This window comes from Sus scrofa, chromosome 13 (genome assembly GCF_054392235.1).
Source record: "Sus scrofa isolate SSC_HxYL_T2T_F1_AM1 chromosome 13, Sscrofa_HxYL_maternal_Yorkshire_Landrace_v2.0, whole genome shotgun sequence".
Classification (NCBI taxonomy): domain Eukaryota; kingdom Metazoa; phylum Chordata; class Mammalia; order Artiodactyla; family Suidae; genus Sus; species Sus scrofa.
This window is the reverse complement of record NC_139395.1, coordinates 123,680,756-123,699,925: the sequence shown is the minus strand read 5'-3', so window position 1 is coordinate 123,699,925 and position 19,170 is coordinate 123,680,756. Positions and strand designations below refer to the sequence as shown.

Here is a 19,170-nt window from a genome sequence, read left to right as displayed (position 1 = left end):
CAGCTCTGATTAAACCACTAGCCTGGGAACCTCCATATGCCATGGGAGTGGCCCTAGAAAGGGCAAAAAGACACACACACAAAAGGCCACAAATAATCAGTGTTGGTAAAAATGTGGAGAATAAGGAACCCTCTTACACTGTTGGTGGGAATGTAAATTGTTGCACCACTCTGGAAAAAAATATGGAGGTTTCTCAAAAAACTGAAAAATGTTAACTACCATATAATCCAGCAATTTCACTGCTGGATGTATATATCCAAAGAAAATGAAAACATTAATTTGAAAAAAAAATCCATGCACCCTGATGTTCACAGCAGCATTATTTACAATAGCCAAGACAGGGAAGCGACTTAAATGTCCATCCAGAGGAATGGATAAAGAAGATGGAGTATACTATACGCAATAGAATACTAGTCAGCCACAATAAATAATGAAATTTTGCCATTTACAATAACATGAATGGACTTGGAGGGTATTATGCTTAGTGAATAAGTTAGAGAAAGACAAATACAACTCATATGCTATCACATATGTGGAATCTAAAAAATAAACTAATGAATATAACAACAACAAAAAGAAAAGACTCAGATATAGAGAACAAACTAATGGCTATGAGTGGGGTGAGGGAAGAGGCAAAGTAGGGGCATGGGGATTAAGAGGTACAAACTACTATGTATAAATACGTTACAAGGATATACTGTACAGCACAAAGAATATACTATTTTATACTAATATTACATTATAACCATAAATGGAGTATAACCTTTAAAACCTGTGAATCACTATGTTGTACATCTGAAACTTAAATACTAAATCAGGATGTTCCTGTTGTGGCTCAGCAGAAGCAAACCTGCCTAGCATCCATGAGGCCGCAGGTTCAATCCCTGGGCTCGCTCAGTGGGTTAAGGATCCAAAGCTACTGTGAGCTGTAGTGTAGATCACAGAAGAGACTGGGATCCCAAGTTACTCTGGTTGTGGTGTAGGCCAGTGGCTATAGCTCTGATTTGACCCCTAACGTGGGAACTTTCCATCAGCTGCAGGTGCAGCCTAAAAAGCAAAAGAAAAAAGAAAAAAAAAAAAAAAAGAAAGTAAATCAACCATACCTCAATTAAAACTAAGGAGTAAAAATATAGTCTAAAAACAAGCTGAATAATATTAAATATACAATTAGGTATCTGCTTTTTTTTAAACTTTATAAGCATGTAATTTCCCAGGTAATTATAGATTTCCTATTATTAATAACTATAAAATTCAACTGAACTTATGAACATAGAATTTCACCATTTCCCTATTGTTAAATTATATGGTCCAACATTCCAAACAAAAAAACGGGAGAAGAAAAATACTAAAAGTCAAGCCTTCCTACCATTCTTGTCCCTGACACATGCAGTTCCAGCTTCTAAGAGACAAGAACTGTTATGAGGTTCTCACGTATTCCTACAGAGATATTCTGGGCATGGTGTATGCATTTTTCTTCAAATTTTATATTATTACATGTAATACTAACACAAGCATCTAGAAGAAATACTTAGTGGGGTTCTCTGATGCCTAGTGGGTTGAGGCGCTTGCCTTCTCACCACTGTGGCTCTGGTTGCTGCTGTGTGGCATAGGTTCAGTCCCTGGCCTACGAACTTCCAAATACTGCCTATGTGGAAAGAAAGAAAGAAAAGAAAAAAAAAAAAAAAAAAAAAAACCCAAGAGAAAACCTGAAATAAATGTTTCAACTCTTATTAAACAAAACAAAACAAAACAAAAAAAAAAGAAGAAGAAGAAGAAATACTTAGTAATATATGCTGTGATTCCAAGGATTTTTTTAAGATCCCCAATAGGGATATATATGTTATTTTTGTATACAGGCATACCATAGAGATACTGAAGTTTGGTTTCAGACCCTTGCAATAAAGTAGATATCACAATAAATCAAATCACATGAATATTTCTGGTTTCCCAGTGCATATAAAAATTATGTTTACACTATACTGTCATCTATTAAGTGTGCACAGCTTTATGTCTGAAAAAACAAAATGCAGGAGTTTTCTTGTGGTACAGCTAGTTGAGGATCTGGCATTGTCACTGCAGCAGCTTGGGTTGCTTCTGTGGCTCAGGTTTGATCCCTGGCCTGGGAATTTTCACATGCTGCGGGCGCAGCCAAGGAAAAAAAAAAAAAGTGCATATCTTAATTTAAAAACACTTTATTGTTAAAAATGCTAATCGTTACCTGACAACACAGTGTTTCCACAAACCTTCAGTTTGTAAAAAAAAAAAAAATATGCAATACCTGTGAAGCACAGTAAAGCAAAGCATAATAAAACAAGGCATGCCTGTACAAAGAAATATGAACGTGATTTAAGTTACTGGCAATAGCTTGACCTACAGTCAAATGGTGAATGACATGCACTTTCAGGGCAAGAGTCAGAAGCAAGTGGTGCAGTCTATTAACCTGTAAAAGAGCTATGCTAAATCATTCACCTTTTGACTGGCTATCTAAATGTAGGCCCATCAGCTAAGTTATCTACAGCATAAGATAGACAGATATTAGGGAGTTCCTGTCATGGCTCAGTGGTTAACGAATCTGACTAGGAACCATGGGGTTGCGGGTTCAATGCCTGGCCTTGCTCAGTGGGTTAAGGATCCAGCGTTGCCATGAACTTTGGTGTAGGTTGCAGATGTGGCTCGGATCCCATGTTGCTGTGGCTCTGGCGTAGGCCAGAGGCTACAGCTCTGGTTAGACCACTAGCCTGGGAACCTCCATATGCCGAGGGAAACAGCCCTAGAAAAAACAAAAAAGATTAAAAAAAAAAAAAGATAGATAGATACTATAAAATTCCCCTGCTGATGAAAAAAAGAGTAAAAGGCACATCAATTCATAAAATGGCTAGTTTTTCAGTAAATGTTCATAAAATATTTCAAGCCTAAGTCTGGAAATGTTAATTGCAGTTTTCATATGCCTCCAATAATCACTACTCTCTGCATTCTTTATTTAAAGGTATCTAATGAGAAACTGAAGAAATAGGAAAAGAAATTCATCCAGTATTTGCCCAAGGTCAGATTTTAGGTGAGTTTAAATATTGACTCTAAGTCCTAAGATAAGAACACTCAAATTTCCAGGGGATTCATGTCCCATAAGCTTTAACACTGGGTATAAATGTGTTAGTTGGAAAAGACACAAAGTACAGTTAGTCAAGTCTCTAAACAAAAGTTCCAATCCTGGTGTCTTTTCCTACTAACACTAGCTCCTAGAGAAGGAGGAAAGGCAGAAAGACAGGTAAGCAGAACAACCGATTTAAAAAACTACTAAATAAAACCTCTAAGATTTATCAAAAATCCTGGTTAATCTGAGGATCTCTGGAAGAATGGGAATACATAACAAACCAATATTATTTCTGATTAAGAATAAACAAAAGATCAAATATTTTCTCTAATATAATATCTTCCAGGCAAAACAGGATCCCTGAATTTCTTTGAAGAAATAGTGAGGCTTGGAGGCACTTGCCTCAGGTGAATGGGGAAAGGCAATTAACACATTTACAATCTTGTTGCCACATTTACTGTGTGAAGATGATTCTGTCCAGCTATTTTAAAAGAAGAGTAGCCCCTTATACACTTCCTGGAAAAAGACTGGACCCTTAAATGAAACATTATTATAAAAAGAATAAAACACCAAGAAATAAAGGAGAAATGAAGAACATGTCCTGATAATAACTGAAATTCTTATTTTGCTCTATTGCACTTTACGTTAAATATTTAAATTTTAAATTAAATAATGGCGCAGCGATAATGAATCCGACTAGGAACCACGAGGTTGCGGATTCAATCCCTGGCCTTACTCAGTGGGTTAAGGATCCGGCATTGCCGTGAGCTGTGGTGCAGGTAGCAGATGCGGCTCAGATCTGTTGCTGTGGCTCTGGCTAGGCCAGCAGCAACAGCTCCAATTAGACCCCTAGCCTGGGAACTTCCATATGCTGCGCCTGGCCCGAAAAGGACAAAAGACCAAAAAAAAAAAAGAAAAAAAAGAAAAGATTTCCTATGAAAAAAATTTTTTTGGCTGCACCCTTGGCATATGGAAGTTCTGGGGCCAAGGACCAAACCCACACCATGGCATTAACAATACTGGATCCTAACCCTCTGTGCCATTAGGGAATTCTAGGAAATTTTCAAATGCATTATTGAGTCCCGATTAGGAGTTCTCCCATGGCTCAGTGGGTTAAGGATCTGGTGTTGTCACTGCTGTAGCTCTGGATAAAGATGTGGCACAGGTTCGATCTGTGGTCTGGGAACTTCCCCAAGCTTCATGCGCAGCCAAAAAAAAAAAAAAAAAGAGGTACAATTAAATGGCAAAAACTGGAAGGTAATATGTAAGCAGCTGTGCTAAAGTTGTGGGCTGGTAGCTAAGTTTTTGCCTCCAAATTTTCTTCAAGTGTCACAACTCTCAAGACAATTAACAGATAATAAAAAGAAATTAATTCATTATGGCACATATAACACTCATAGAGAATATGGAATTTTGTAAATGGCTAGGAAATGAGTACATTTGTCTTTGTGCTAGAATTCCAAAGTGTATCCTAAACAAAAGAGCAATGATTTTCCCATCTTTAAATATGAAGTTATTTGACCAAAACAATTTCCTGAGCTGCTAAGACCTTTTGAATAACTAGAAATTTCCCTCACCTTACACATGCCATAGTCAGTGAGTTTAATGTGTCCTTCAGAGTCCAGCAATACGTTGTCCAGTTTCAAATCTCTATAAATTATCCCTCGTTCATGAAGATAATTTAATGCTAGACTGATTTCTGCAGAGTAAAATCTAAAATAAAATGAAAAATTACTCATTTGATTCAAGTTTTTACATTGTGGTAAGTTTCTAGAGAAAGGTATTTAAATCCTACTCCCATTTGCAAACTCCCATCATCAAAATCATGTCAAAAGATTTTTTTCACCCAGTGATTTCAGGAACAATACCAAAACACAAATTGAAGTACCACTTTAAAACAGCTGAGCCCCAAACACAACTATAAAAGTTTAAGTCTAGGAGTTCCCACTGTGGTGCAGTAGAAACGAATCCGACTAGTAACCAGGAGGTTGCAGGTTCGATCCCTGGCCTTGCTTAGTGGGTAAGGATCCAGCGTTGCCATGATCTGTGTGTAGGCTACAGACCCGGCTTGAATCTTGCATTGCTCTGGCTGTAACATAGGCCGGCAGCTGTAGCTCCAATTCAACCCCTAACTTGGGAACTTCCATATGCTGACCTAAAAACCAAAAAAAAAAAAAAAAAAAAAGGTCTAAGTTAAATCCATACTTTCCTTAAAGTTGGACTTGAAAGTCTCAAGAAGGGGTTCTTAATCAGGACCCTTGGACAGACTTCAGATTGTCCATACTCATACAACTGCAGGCAAAGCTGTGTGTACATGAATACTTCTAGAGTTTCCATAGCTTTCATCACTTCTCTAAGGGATCAATGACCTCCCAAAATGCTAAGAACCACTGATTGGTATAAAATAGAAAGAATACTAAAAGCTGACCACTCAAACCATAAGATCCATGCCAAAATTCTAGAAAAGGAATTAGAAGAAATTATTCTACAATATATTAAAGAAAGCACTTTTCAAAGTTGCCACTAACTTATTGGTCATAAGCAAAACTTTTGACCTGGATGATGAAAATGAAACACCCTGGAGTTCCCATCATGGCTCAGCAGTAACAAACTGGACTGGTATCCATGAGGATGCGGGTTCAATCCCTGGCCTTGCTCATTACATTAAGGATCCCTGGCCTTGCTCATTACATTAAGGATCCAGTGCTGTTGTGAGCTGTGGTATAGGTTGCAGACATGGTTGGATCTGTTGTTGCTGTGGCTATGGTGTAGGCTGGCAGTTGCAACTCCAATTTGACCCTTGGCCTGGGAACTTCCGTATGCCCTGGGTGCAGCTCTAAAAAGACAAAAGGAAAAAAGAAAATGAAGCACCCTGGCCGGACTATAGCTGCTTTGGTGAACATTATTATGCTGAAGGAGGTACATAATACACACTTTCTAGCTACTTAATTCTATGAATAAGGAACTTGAGCCCTTGTCCTGTACTTTGGTTCTTAAAAAAAAAAAGACGGTATAAAACCAGAAAGGTCACTTTAATATAGTAAAAGCTAGATAGTTTCTTCAAGTCCAACTGAAAAACAAGGAACAAATGCTGGCTATATTCATGATTAAAAATATCATCTGTAGGAGTTCTCGTCGTGGCTCAGTGGGAACAAAACCGACTAGTATCTATGAGGATGCAGGTTTGATCCCTGGCCTTGCTCAGGGGGTTAAGGATCTGGCTTTGTTGTGAGCTGTGGTGTAGGTCGCAGACTCGGCTTGGATCCCGAGTTGCTGTGGTTATGGTGTAGGCCAGCAGCTGTAGCTCCAATTGGACTCCTAGCCTGGGAACTTCCGTATGTGTGTGGCCCTAAAAAAAAAAAAATCATCTTGGCTTTGATATGAAAGGGTGACCATTTGATAAAGCCTAAATAAGCAATGAACATACAGTAAAGTAAACAACAGCAGCAACAATTTGGCCCCGAAATTAGATTGATACAATTTGTAACTTCTTATAAAATTGAAGGATATTATCTTTTCTTAAGAAATATCGATGAGGAGTTCCCATCGTGGCTCAGTGGTTAACAAATCCGACTAGGAACTATGAGGTTGTGGGTTCGATTCCTAGACTCGCTCAATGGGTTAAGGATCCGGTGTTGCCGTGAGCTGTGGTGTAGGTCACAGATGCGGCTCGGATCTGGAGTGCTCAGATCTGGAGTTGCTGTGGCTGTGGCGTAGGCCGGCGGCTATAGCTCCAGTCAGACCCCTAGCCTGGAAACCTCCATATGCCACAGGTGCGGCCCTAGAAAAGACAAAAAAAAAAGAACTATCAATGAATAGCAAGATTTCCACTTAATACGTTATTTTAAAAAATGAATTTCTAAGCATTGTTTCATACATGTACAAACTCACAGGCTTCATTTTGGCATTACTCTTGTGAAGCACAAATGGACAGAATTACTGCTAATTATAAGTAGAAAACAAAACCATGGCACTGACGGATTAAACTTCTTATTCAAGGCCATGACCCCTCCCCACCTAACTCCTCTAATATATGAATGATTTATAATCTTGAATCATAATATCAAATTAAGGACACTAAACAAATGATATTTAATACTTTTTTCTTATTAATCAACATGTATGGGATCAGCGAGGGGAAAACCCAAGGCAGAACAATTCAGAGATAATTATGGAAGAATGGTTAGAATTACATAATAACTTAAGAGGAATTGTTTTATTACTCTCAAGTATGTATGAACAGTATAATCTTTTAATGAAAACCTGCCAAAGAAGTTCCCTCGCTTCTATACTAGTCAGATACGAATCAGACTAGTATCCATGAGGACACATGTTTGATCCCTGGCCTCAATCAGTGGGTTGAGGATCCGGAGTTGCTATGGCTGTGGTGCAGGTTGTGGCTTTAGTTCCAATTCGACCCCTAGAAATGGAACCTTCATATACTACAAGTTTGGCATCCCCACAAAAAATAAAAAGAAAATACACTCTAACCAAAAGAAAACAATCTCACCAGAACACAGCTATAACAGGGAGACCAAGATAGTCTTCAAAGAAAGAAAAACTAACAGAGATCACTGTGAACTTGATAAGATTAGTAAGTGTTTATAAATCCATCAATTACTTTACTGGCTGATGCTGAATAGGGAAAATATTGGAAATAATTGAATTTATAATACTAAAGACTTTAGCTTTAGTATTGTTCATATTTTTCAATTGCTTATAATTATATTATATATATCATAATATAAATTAACTTCTAGCTTAGCCTCTATATGACTTATAAAGATTAGCTCTTATCAAAATAAATGATTTATCTACTGCTTTCAACCATTGGCATATAAAAAGTCCCACAGCTCCCCCCACCAAAATCCAACACAGGTAAATAATAAACACTTACCTGGCATGTTCTTCAGGGAGTTTTCTTTGGCGCTGCATATGAAACATTAAATCTCCTCCATTTACATACTCTATGACAAAGAACAATCTGCAACATAGGAGAGAACACATGAAACTAAGACCAAAATAAGGTGGTATAACTTTGCATTTTAAATACTATAGAGACCAGCCATTCCGCATGATTCACCCTTAAAAAAATTCCAGGAATCTGCCGGAAACAAAGGGTAGTTGGAATAGTAAGCTATTTAATCAGAGAAGATACAAGAAAGTAAACCAGAATGAGAATCATCCTGTAAACTGCTCATTCTGTTCTCAAGCAGTACCACTTGCCATCCAGAGCTCTCATTCCCCCACCCTGATCTTAGCATGTGCAAGAGAAGTCATTTTCAACTGTGATTTAAGGTAAAAGAAGTTAGGATTTATCCCCCTAATTAAACTCTAGGAAACTTTAAGTCCTAAAACTGGAGTCTTGGGGATATTTAAAAGGTTGGATTTCTATTGCCCTAGTTACGACCTGGCTTCTTTTTCTTTCCTTTTTTTCTCTTTTCCTTTTCTTTCCTTTTTTTTTTCTTTTTTGCCTGAAGCAGGTAATTTCCTAAAGCTGATCCAATGTCAAACTGATATCACTGATTGGAGCACGAGTAGCAGGAAATTATAAGTATAGGACTGTTGTGTCTGTCTCCATGTGACTTCCACTTCAGGAATTACTAAAGGGTCCTTATTGTGTAATATACCAAAATGTGTAAAGCCCAGTAGTCATCCCATTATCTTTCCATTTTACCTGCTTTCTGTCTGGAAGCAAGAATGCAGCCCAACAAGAAAAGGATGATTGGATGCCTGCTCAAAAACATGCTTCTCAGTCTGTACCCAGTCAATATCCTATTTTAAAATACAAAAGAAGTCTCAGTCGCACTGAAATGATAGCATAAGAACTATGATAAATTTGTTCTTACAATTCCCTTACCACAAATGCAATTATTAACTAACTAGGCTAAACAGCAAAAATATTCATAATCATGAAATTATAATTTACATATAAAGAGAAAAATACTAACACTAAATCTTTTTTTTTTATTTTTTTTTTATTTTCCCACTGTACAGCAAGGGGGTCAGGTTATCCTTACATGTATACATTACAATTACAGTTTTTCCCCCACCCTTTCTTCTGTTGCAACATGAGTATCTAGACATAGTTCTCAATGCTATTCAGCAGGATCTCCTTGTAAATCTATTCTAAGTTGTGTCTGATAAGCCCAAGCTCCCGATCTGAAACAGTCTAGAAAACTTTTACAAAGCTCAAGTACCTTCCCTTGATAATAACATGGTTTTTTATTTAAAAAAAACTAATAATTGTAATACCTGATATAATCTGTTTGAAGCATGTGTTTAGAAAAGTACACTGAAATAATAAGGTACAAACATAGAGGTTTTTCTGATATAGTACACTTAAGCCAACTCAACAATTTAGAGGTAATAAAACATCACTGTGCTTACCTCGTCATCATTAACGAGCTCTTTTTTCACTACTTTCATTGCATAAATACGATCTGTTTTTTTTAAACGCACCAATAGTACTTTGGCATAACTTCCTCTTCCTATTACCCGGAGCAAATCAAAATCCTGAAGCCCTAAACTGGATGAAGCTTTGCCACTTTCCCTGGTGTTCATTGCCTGTTGAGAACATTTATACCAAAGAGTTATATCTGAAGCATTTTTCATAATACAATATATTTCCAACACCTAGTTATACCTATAACCTTTTTTTTTTTTTAGGGCTATACCCGAGGCATGTGGAAGTTCCCAGGCTAGAGGCTGAATGAGAGCTGCAGCCGCCAGCCCACATCACAGCCACAGCAATGCAGGACTCGAGCTGCATCTACAACCCACACCAAAGCTCATGGCAACTCGGTATCCTTAACCCACTGGGCAGGCCAGGGATTGAACCGGTGTCTTCATGGATACTAGCTGGGTTCATTACAGCTGAGCCACAATGGAAACTCCTATAATGATTTTTAAAAATACTTTCTGATTTAAGTTTTTAATTATTTTCTTACATCTTTCCAAACAATATATTCTAATTACTCAAAAGGTAGGATGAACTCATGAACTGAGGTCAAAGGGGTGGTACTGGAAATGGAAAGGGAGTGGAAATCTAAGAAATGTTAAAGTATGTCTTTAAAAGGATCTGATAACTTTTGGGTATGGAGGCAATGGAGAGGCATGAATTAAAAAAATGACACTAATTTTGGTGACTGGGAGATTGGAGGTATCACTGATAGAAAAATAAAGTGAGCACAGGATAAGACTGTTAAAGTTGATGAGATAATGAGTTCAGTGTTTCCTACTGAACTTAGAAGTTAAAAGGGACATTGAGATGACAGTGTCTGCCGGAGGCTTGGTGTATGAAACCTGAGTTAATGAGAGGATACATTCAGATTCATTTTTAGAAGCTACAGGCAGAAAACAAACATGAGGCAGTTCAGCTAATGGAAAATGTTCTTTTTTACACAAATCCAAGGCTTCTCTGGAATGACAAAGTCAGCCTTGTAATTCACTCACAACTAGAAACGGGCTTCCAGTAATTTATAGAGAAGACTAAAGATTATCTTTTATTAGATGCCTGCAAAATCCTCAGCATACCATCAACAGATGTACCGAAGAGAATTAAGTATGAGTTTTCTGAGGTGAAGAGTATCAACAAAAGCAAAGAGCAAACTTTCAGAAAGAAAAAGAAACTAGTAAGCACAAAACAGGAAAAAAAGATATTATAAAAACTGAAGGAGAACGATGAGTCAAAAGAAAATTGAGAAATAATCTGATGTGGTAACAAAGATAAATAAAAAGAAATGAAAGAAAACAGATTAGACCAGATTGAGAAAGGAGAGAATGTGAAAAGATAAAGCAAAGCAATGTTTAGACTTTAAATATGATTAACTGGAAACTACAAGAGCGAATCGTATGGAACAGTACCTTCACATAAATAGTATTAAGGATGAATAAAACTATAGAAGCCAGAAAACAGTGGAATGTCACCTTTTAAGGGCCCCAAAAAACCTCCCTGCTGATCTACAATCCTATAGCCTATAAAAATAGTCTACAAAATGAAAGTGAAATAAGTACATTTTCAGGCAAAAACTAAGGAAATCCATCACTAGTAGGTTCTCCCTAAAGGAAGTATTGAGTTCTTCAAGAAGAAGAAAGATGATCTCATATAGAAGGCAGGCACACAAGAATGAAAACAGAACAAAAAAGGAAAAAATGTGGCTAAACCTAAGTAACGGTTGACTGCTTAAAAACACTAACACACACATAAAGAATTTTTAAATTTGACAAAAGCAGCACCAAAGCAAGGAAGGGAGTGTGAGTGAATTTAAAGTGTCCTAAGATCCTTGCATATTCTGGAAAATGGTAAAAGTATCAATAATTTTATCAAATTTAGATAAGTTATGGGTATAAGATGCAATCTCTAGAACAAACAATAATAAAACAGCAAAAGAATGTCAAGCTAAAAGAGGTGAGAAAAAAATAATAATTAACCCAAAAGGCCAGAAAAGTAACATAAATAGATAAGATACAGAAAACACAGTAAAATGATAGACTTAAACAGCAGTGAGTTGTTAGCTTAAATATATTTACATTAAATGTAAAAATACAGGAGTTCCCGTCGTGGCTCAGTGGTTAACGAATTTGACTAGGAACCATGAGGTTGCAGGTTTGATCCCTGGCCTTGCTCAGTGGGTTAAGGATCCGGCGTTGCTGTGAGCTGTGGTGTAGGTCGCAGTCGTGGCTCGGATCCTGAATTGCTGTGGCTCTGGTGTAGGCAGGTAGCTACAGCTCCAATTCGACCCCAAGCCTGGGAACCTCCATATGCCATGGGAGTGGCCCAAGAAATGGCAAAAAAGACATACATACATACATACATACATACATAAATGTAAAAGTACATAAATATTTAAACATACTAAATACTAGAACCAAGGACTATCAAACCACAGGGGAAGTCTAACTATATGGGTACAGAAAGATCAAAGTAAAAGGGTAAGAAGCTACATGCTATGTAATCACTAACCAAAGAGTGTTGTAGCTAAACTAACATGAGACAAAGTGGCCTGCTGTGGTGGGCTGACTTCTAAGAGGATCCCAGGGATCCCCCGCCTCCGAGTATTCACATCCTTGTGTAACCCCCTCCTCGAGTACCGGCGGGACCTAGTGACTTGCTTCTGATAAAAAAAAATATGGCAAAAATGAAAGGATGTCACTTCTGAGATTAGGTTGCAAAAAACTGAGTTCTGTTTTGCTGGCATTCACTCTAGATCTTACTGCTTGCTTGCTCTGACTAAGAAGCACTTCCTGTGAGCTGCTCTACATGAGGCCATTTGGCAAGTCCTGCCAACAACCGAGCTAAGAGTGGGAGCAGCTCCTTCCCCAGTCCAGCCTTGAGATAACTGCAGACTTTGCCAGGATATTGACTGCAGCCTCTAAAGGACTTTGAGGCAAGAACCTGGTAAGTCACACTTAGATTCCTGACCCTTAGAAATTATGACATAATAAAGTTCGTTGGTTGAAGCCACTAAATTTTAAGGTAATTTGTTATGTAGCAATTACCTAACATAAGGACTTTAAGGCAAGAAGCACTACTACAAATCGAGAAGTGTATTTCTTTATGAAAAAAAGTTAATTCAATATAAGATATTACGATTCTAAATTTATCTGTACTTAGTAACATAGCCTCAGAATATATAAAACAAAAGGTAACAAAACTGAAAGGAACATGTAAATTCAAAATGAAGCCTGTTTGGTTAAAGAGCGAGCAGTCAGTGAGGTTTACAGAGGACTGAATAACACTGTTAATACTCAGGTCTTAATTGATCTGTATGGAATACTGCACCTAACAATTACAGAATAATACTTAGGGAATATTTACCAATGTCTCTATGCTTGGTCTTTAAGCAAATTTCAACAAAGTTCAAAAGACTGAAATCATACAGAATAAAATACATTCTCTGATTTGCAGCAAAATTAAACTAGAAATTAACTTTCTAGTGGGAGTGGGATGAACTGGTAAATGGAAACTATCACATTTAGAATAGATAAGCAGTGAGGTCCTACTGTACACCACAGGTAACTATATCCAACCTCTTGTGATAGAACCTGATGGAAGATAACATGAGAAAAAGAATGTGTGTGTATATATATGTATGACTGGGTCATTTTGCTGCACGGGAATCATCAACACAACATTGTACATCAACTATACTTTAATTAAAAAAAAAAAGAAAGAAAGAAATTGACTTTAAAAAAATTCCCAGAGTTCCCATGTGGCACAGGAGGTTAATGATCCAGCTTGTCTCTGTGGAGGCACTGGTTTGATCCCCAGCCTGATGCAATGGGTTAAGGATCTGGCATTGCTACAGGTGTGGCATAGATCACAACTGCAGCTCAAATTCAGTCTCTGGCCCAGGAACTTCCATATGCTGTGGGTGTGGCCAAAAGAAAAAAAAAATTCCCATGTACTTGAAAATTAACCAGTATACTTTTAAATAATACATGTATCAAAAAATAAATAATAGAGGTTAAGATATGTTTAAAACTGAATGATTAAGAAAGCATAAGGAAATGAGAAATCAGTGCACTAGAAAATAAGGGTTCACCAAATACGAGTCAAAAATCAGCTCTTTCAAAAGACTGATAAATTGATATCCAATTGGCAAAACTGATGAAGAAAAACAGAAACAAACAGTAACTTTTTTTTGGCTACACCCATGGCATGCTTAAGTTCCTGGGCCAGGTATCAAACACAAGCAACAGCAGTGACAAAGCTGAATCCTTAGCCACTAAGCCACCAGGGAACTCTCACAATAACTTTTATCAGGAGTAAAGGGGATATCATTTCATATGCCCAGAAATTAACAACTTTGTGTCGATAAATCTGAAAATTTAGGTCAGACAAATTCCAAGGAATAACACAAACATAAGAAGAAACAGAGAAGTTAAATCATCCTAGTCTAGATTCTCCTAGTGGAGAATCTAGATTTAAATCCTTCCTTCACATACATAAAAAGCCACAAAAAACAAACCAAAACAAACTGAAACAGGTCTAGACTACATTTCTGGTGAATTTTTTCAAAAATATAAGAAAGAAATAATGTCAATCTTCTAAGAATTCTCCTTGGGAACAGGAAAAATTCCAAAATCTTTTTTTTTTTTTCTTTTTTTTTTGTCTTTTGTCTTTTTAGGGCTGCACCCGAGGCATACGGAGGTTCCCAGGCTATGGGCTGAATCAGAGCTGTAGCTGGCCTACACCAGAGCCACAGCAATGCAGGATTCAAGCCTCATCTGTGACCTACACCAGGTGGTAATGCCAGATCCCTAATCCACTGAGTAAGACCAGGGACTTAACCCTGGTCCTCATGGATCCTAGTTGGGTTTACTAACCACTGAGCTACAATGGGAACCCCCCAAATCATTTTTGAACTCAATATCATCTTGATACCAAAACTTGACAATATACAAAAAGGAAAAATCACAGGTCAACGTCTCAATACTTTTTTAGGAGTTCCTTTGTGGTGCAGTGGGTTAAGGAACAAGTGTTGTCACTGCAGCAGCTTGGGTCACTGCTATGGTGTGGGTTCAATCCTTGGCCTGGGAACTTCCACACAATATAAAAATAGTAACAGTCATAATTTTTTATGGAGTTCCCTGGTGGAGTAGTGGTTAGGATCCAGGATTGTTACTGCTTGGCACCCATTTAATCCTGGGCCTGGGAACTTAAGCATGACACAGGCATAGCCCAAAATAATAATGTGATAATGATAATAATTTTTTTAAAAACCCTAAAATAATTATTAGCAAATCAGATCTACCAATACATAAAGAGAATAAAACATCACAACACAGGGAGTTTTTTCCTAGAAATGAAAAATAGGCTTAACATTTGAAAATTAATGACATTTACAATCAACTCCACAAATGCCATTGAATATTTTTGATAAAATTCAACATCTTTTCATGATGAAGACAAAAATCTTAGCAAACTAGGAACAGAGATAAACTTCCTCATTTTAATAAGGGTATCTTCAAAACAAAAACCTATAACAAATATTAAACAATGATAAGATATTGGAAGGTTTCCCTCTGAAATGTGGAACAACACAGTAATATCTGAGAGCCACTTCTTTTTTGTTTTGTTTTGGTTTGGTTTTTTGGCTGTGCCTGTAGCATGTGTAAGTTCTCAGTCCAGAGACCAAACCTGTACCTGAGCAGAGACTGAGCTGCTACAATAACAATGCTAGATCCTTAACATGCTGTGCCACAAAGAAATTCCCATGAGAGCCACTTCTTTTCAACATCATTTTGGCCATCTGTAGAGGTCCTTGCTAACTCAGTAAGATAAAAAAATGGAATAAAATCTCTAAAATTAGAAAACCGCTATTCTTAAGATGGTCATATATGTAAAAATCTAAGAGTATTTTTAGATAAATTATTAGAATAAGTGAATTCAGCAAAGTATCAAGATACAAGACAATTTAGGGAAAAAACTCCTTATTTCCATATAATAACATTAAGTAAACAATTAAAATTTTAAAAGAATACCAGTTATATCCAATACCAATAGCATAAGAACTTTGAAAACTACAAAACACTGACAGAAATGGAAGAAAACCTAAGTAAATGGAAGAACACATCATGTTCATGTATTGAGGACTTAATATTGTGGATATGACTTTTCCTGGTACTGACTGACAGGTGTGGTTTATTTGATTTTATGGAAACTGGTGAGCTGATTCTACATGGAAATTCAAGAAGCTAGTAAGAGTAGCCAAGATTAATTCCCAGAATAAAATAGAAGAACTTTATTAGATATAAAGACTTACTATAAAGCTATAATGATAGCATGATATCAGCACAAGAATAAATAAATGGGGAGTTCCCATCATGGCTCAGGGAAAACCAACCTGACTAGTATCCATGAAGACACAGGTTCCATCCATGGCCTCATTCAGTGGGTTAAGGATCCAGTGTTGCTGTGAGCTGTAGTGCTAGGTCACAGATGAGGCTTAGATCTGGTGTTGCTGTAGCTGTGGCATAGGCCAGCTATTCAACCCCTAACCTGGGAACTTCCAAATGCCATGGGTGCAGCCCTTAAAAAAAAAAAAAAGGACAATAAATAAATAAATAAGTGATGAAAATGTAAAAGAATCCAGAAATGGATAGTGTGATGGGTATATAATTGATGAAAAGATACCTCTGCAGAGTAATGGAGGAAATATATATTTTCAATATCTTCAATAATCCTGGGAAAGACAGATTTCTTAAACAGGTCCCAAAAACTCTACCCCAAAAGGAATAGACAGATATATTTTACTACATCAAAAATCAAGAACATCTGTTCATCCAAAGATATAGAGTAAGGAGTTTCTGTCATGGCTAAGCAGAAATGAATCTGTCTAGTATACATGAGGATGCAGGTTCAATCCCTGGCCATGCTCAGTGGGTTAAGGATCCAGCAATGCTGTGAGCTGTGGTGTAGGTCACAGATGCGGCTTGGATCTGGTGTTACTCTTGGCTGTGGTGTAGGCCAGCAACAACAGCTCCGATTCAACCCCTAGCCTGAAAACCTCCATATGCCAAAAGTACAGCCCTGAAAAGACAAAAAAAAAAAAAAAAAGATATACAGTAAAAATAAAGCCACTGAGTAGCAGAATATACTTGCAGTTTATAGCTGATGAAAGCCTAATGTTGAGGATATACAAAAAAGTCCTACAAATTATTACAACAAAGGGAGACATGTATTTTTTTAAAGAGATATAGAAACACTTAACTAAAGATGATGTCCAAATGGCCAGTAAATACAAGGTAGGCACCAAGGAAACGCATATAAAAACTCTAAAAAGCTATCATTACGCATTCAACAGACTGGCTACAATTTAAAAGACACACTATACAAAGTGTTGACAAGGATGTGGAGCAAATCAAACTTTCATACATTGTTGGGGAAAGTACCTTAGGAAATTCCTTGGCATCATTTAGTAACATGCTCAAAACTCAGGAATTCCACTCCCAGCTATATACCTAACAGAAATGCTTATATATGTGTACCAAACTACATTTACAAGAATATTCATAGCAACATATCATAATAATCCCAATCCAGGGGACTGAGACCAATAGAACAGGTAAATTGAAACAACAGTGGGAAAAAAAAAAAAAAAAGAAATACCACTATATAAAACATGGCTGAAAAGTTCCCTGGTGGCCTAGTGGTTAGGATTCGGCATTGTCACTATTATGGCTCAGGTCATTGCTGTGGCTCAGTTTGATACCTGGCCAAGGAATATCTACATGCTGAGGACAAGGCTGAAAAAACAAAAAATAAACCAAAAAAACCCTCAAAAAAAAACCCACAGCTGAACCTCACAAACACAATGTTGAACAAAAGAAACCAGATGCAAAAGAATATACACTGTGCAAATCCATGTATAAAAAAGCTTGGGGGAAAAAAGCAAAACTATCTGTGGTGTTAAGACTGTGACTACTTGTAGGGAGGAGGGAGTGTCAGAGACTCCAAGAAGGCGCAAAGATGGGCCTCTGAGATGCTAGAAAATCCTATCTACTGATCTGAGTGGCTATTATCCAGTGTCCACTCCATGAAAATTCTACTCGCTATATATATTCATGATTTGTGTACTTTGCTGTATATTATTTTTCAATTTACAAGTGTATTAAGGAGTTCCCATTGTGGTGCAGCAGAAGCAAATCTGACTAGTATTCATGAGGATATGGGTTAGATCCATGGCCTCCCTCAGTGGGTCGGGGATCCGGCGTTGTTGTGAGCTGTGGTGTAGGTCACAGACACTGCTCAGATCCTGTGTTGCTCTGTCTGTGGCAAAGGCTGGCAGCTGTAGCTCCAATTTGACCCCTGGCCTGGGAACTTCCATATGCTACGAGTGTGGCCCTAAAAAAGCAAAAAGCACCAAAAAAAAAAAAAAAAAAAAAAAAAAAGGGTGTATCACAAGTTTTAAGAGGAGTTCCTGTTGTGGCGCAGTGGTTAATGAATTTGACTAGGAACCATGAGGTTGTGGATTCGATCCCTGGCCTTGCTCAGTGGGTTAAGGACCTGGCGTTGCCGTGAGCTGTGGTGTAGGTTGCAGACGAGGCTCAGATCCTGCGTTGCTCTGGCTTTGGCATAGGCTGATGGTCACAGCTCCAATTCAACCCCTAGCCTGGAATCTCCATATGCCACGGGAGCAGCCCTAGAAAAGGCAAAAAGACCAAAAAAGAAATTGAGGATAAAAGCAAATGAGTCTGTGGTAAACAAGCAATCTAATACATAATAATATTTAAGGAAACGAGAAACTCCAAAAAGAACAAAAAGCTATAAACCAGGAGTTCCCATTGTGGCTCAGCAGAAATGAATCTGACTAGCATCCATAAGGACTGAGGTTCCCTGGCCTCGCTCAGTGGGTTAAGGATCTGGCATTCCTGTGAGCTGTGGTGTAGGTCGAAGATGCGGCTCAGATCTTGTGTTGCTGTGGCTCTGGTGTAGGCCAGTGGCTACAGCTCCTAGTGAACCCCTAGCCTGGCAGCCTCCATATGTCGCAAGTGTGGTCTTAAAGAGTCTCCCCCCCCCCGAAAAAAAAGACCAAAAAAAGGCTATAAAATAGCATCAAGGGTCAAACAGAAGGAAACATTAGCAATTCATGGTGCCACAAGAACAGTGACTTTGTTCCTTATTATTAAGAATTTCCTCCTTTGGGTGACTCATTATCAATCAATGAACAAAATATGGAAGGTTCAGTTAAAATTGTAGGACAGATTATAAATGCTAACAACCTTAGCAGCATAAAAATACTGTGTAGCTGAAAGAGGAAAGATGGAAGAAAGAGAAGGGATGGAGAGTTCCCGTCGTGGAGCAGTGGTTAACGAATCCGACTAGGAACCATAAGGTTGCAGGTTCCATCCCTGGCCTTGCTCAGTGGGTTAAGGATCTGGCGTTGCCGTCAGCTGTGGTGTGGGTTGCAGACGTGGCTCGGATCCTGCGTTGCTGTGGCTCTGGCGTAGGCCAGCGGCTACAACTCCGATTTGACCCCTAGCCTGGGAATCTCCATGTGCCTCGGAAGCGGCCCTAGAAAAGGCAAAAAGACAAAAAAAAAGAAAGAGAAGGGATGGCTAAAGGAGAGTCA

General features: G+C 37.9%; 1 protein-coding gene and 1 long non-coding RNA gene across 4 annotated transcripts in view; one reads left to right on the top strand and one right to left on the bottom strand.

Moving 5' to 3' along the window:
• The window catches only part of PRKCI (protein kinase C iota), an 84,812-nt gene that overhangs the window by 14,344 nt on the left and 51,298 nt on the right, over positions 1-19,170 (bottom strand). For 2 of the 3 annotated variants that reach the window (XM_021069795.2, XM_084990243.1), the window contains exons 9-12: positions 9,482-9,658; positions 8,769-8,866; positions 7,989-8,075; positions 4,669-4,804 (exon numbers count right to left, since the gene is read on the bottom strand). In XM_021069795.2, coding sequence (XP_020925454.1) covers positions 4,669-4,804; positions 7,989-8,075; positions 8,769-8,866; positions 9,482-9,658 — 498 coding nt within the window. Of the gene's footprint in view, positions 1-4,668; positions 6,850-7,524; positions 8,076-8,768; positions 8,867-9,481; positions 9,659-19,170 lie in introns of all 3 variants that reach the window. The other variant, XR_014824300.1, reaches the window with a different exon arrangement.
• LOC146397588 (uncharacterized) lies at positions 14,183-19,144 on the top strand. Its single transcript, XR_014824322.1, has 2 exons — positions 14,183-17,247; positions 18,132-19,144. It is a non-coding gene; the product is annotated as an uncharacterized LOC146397588 (long non-coding RNA).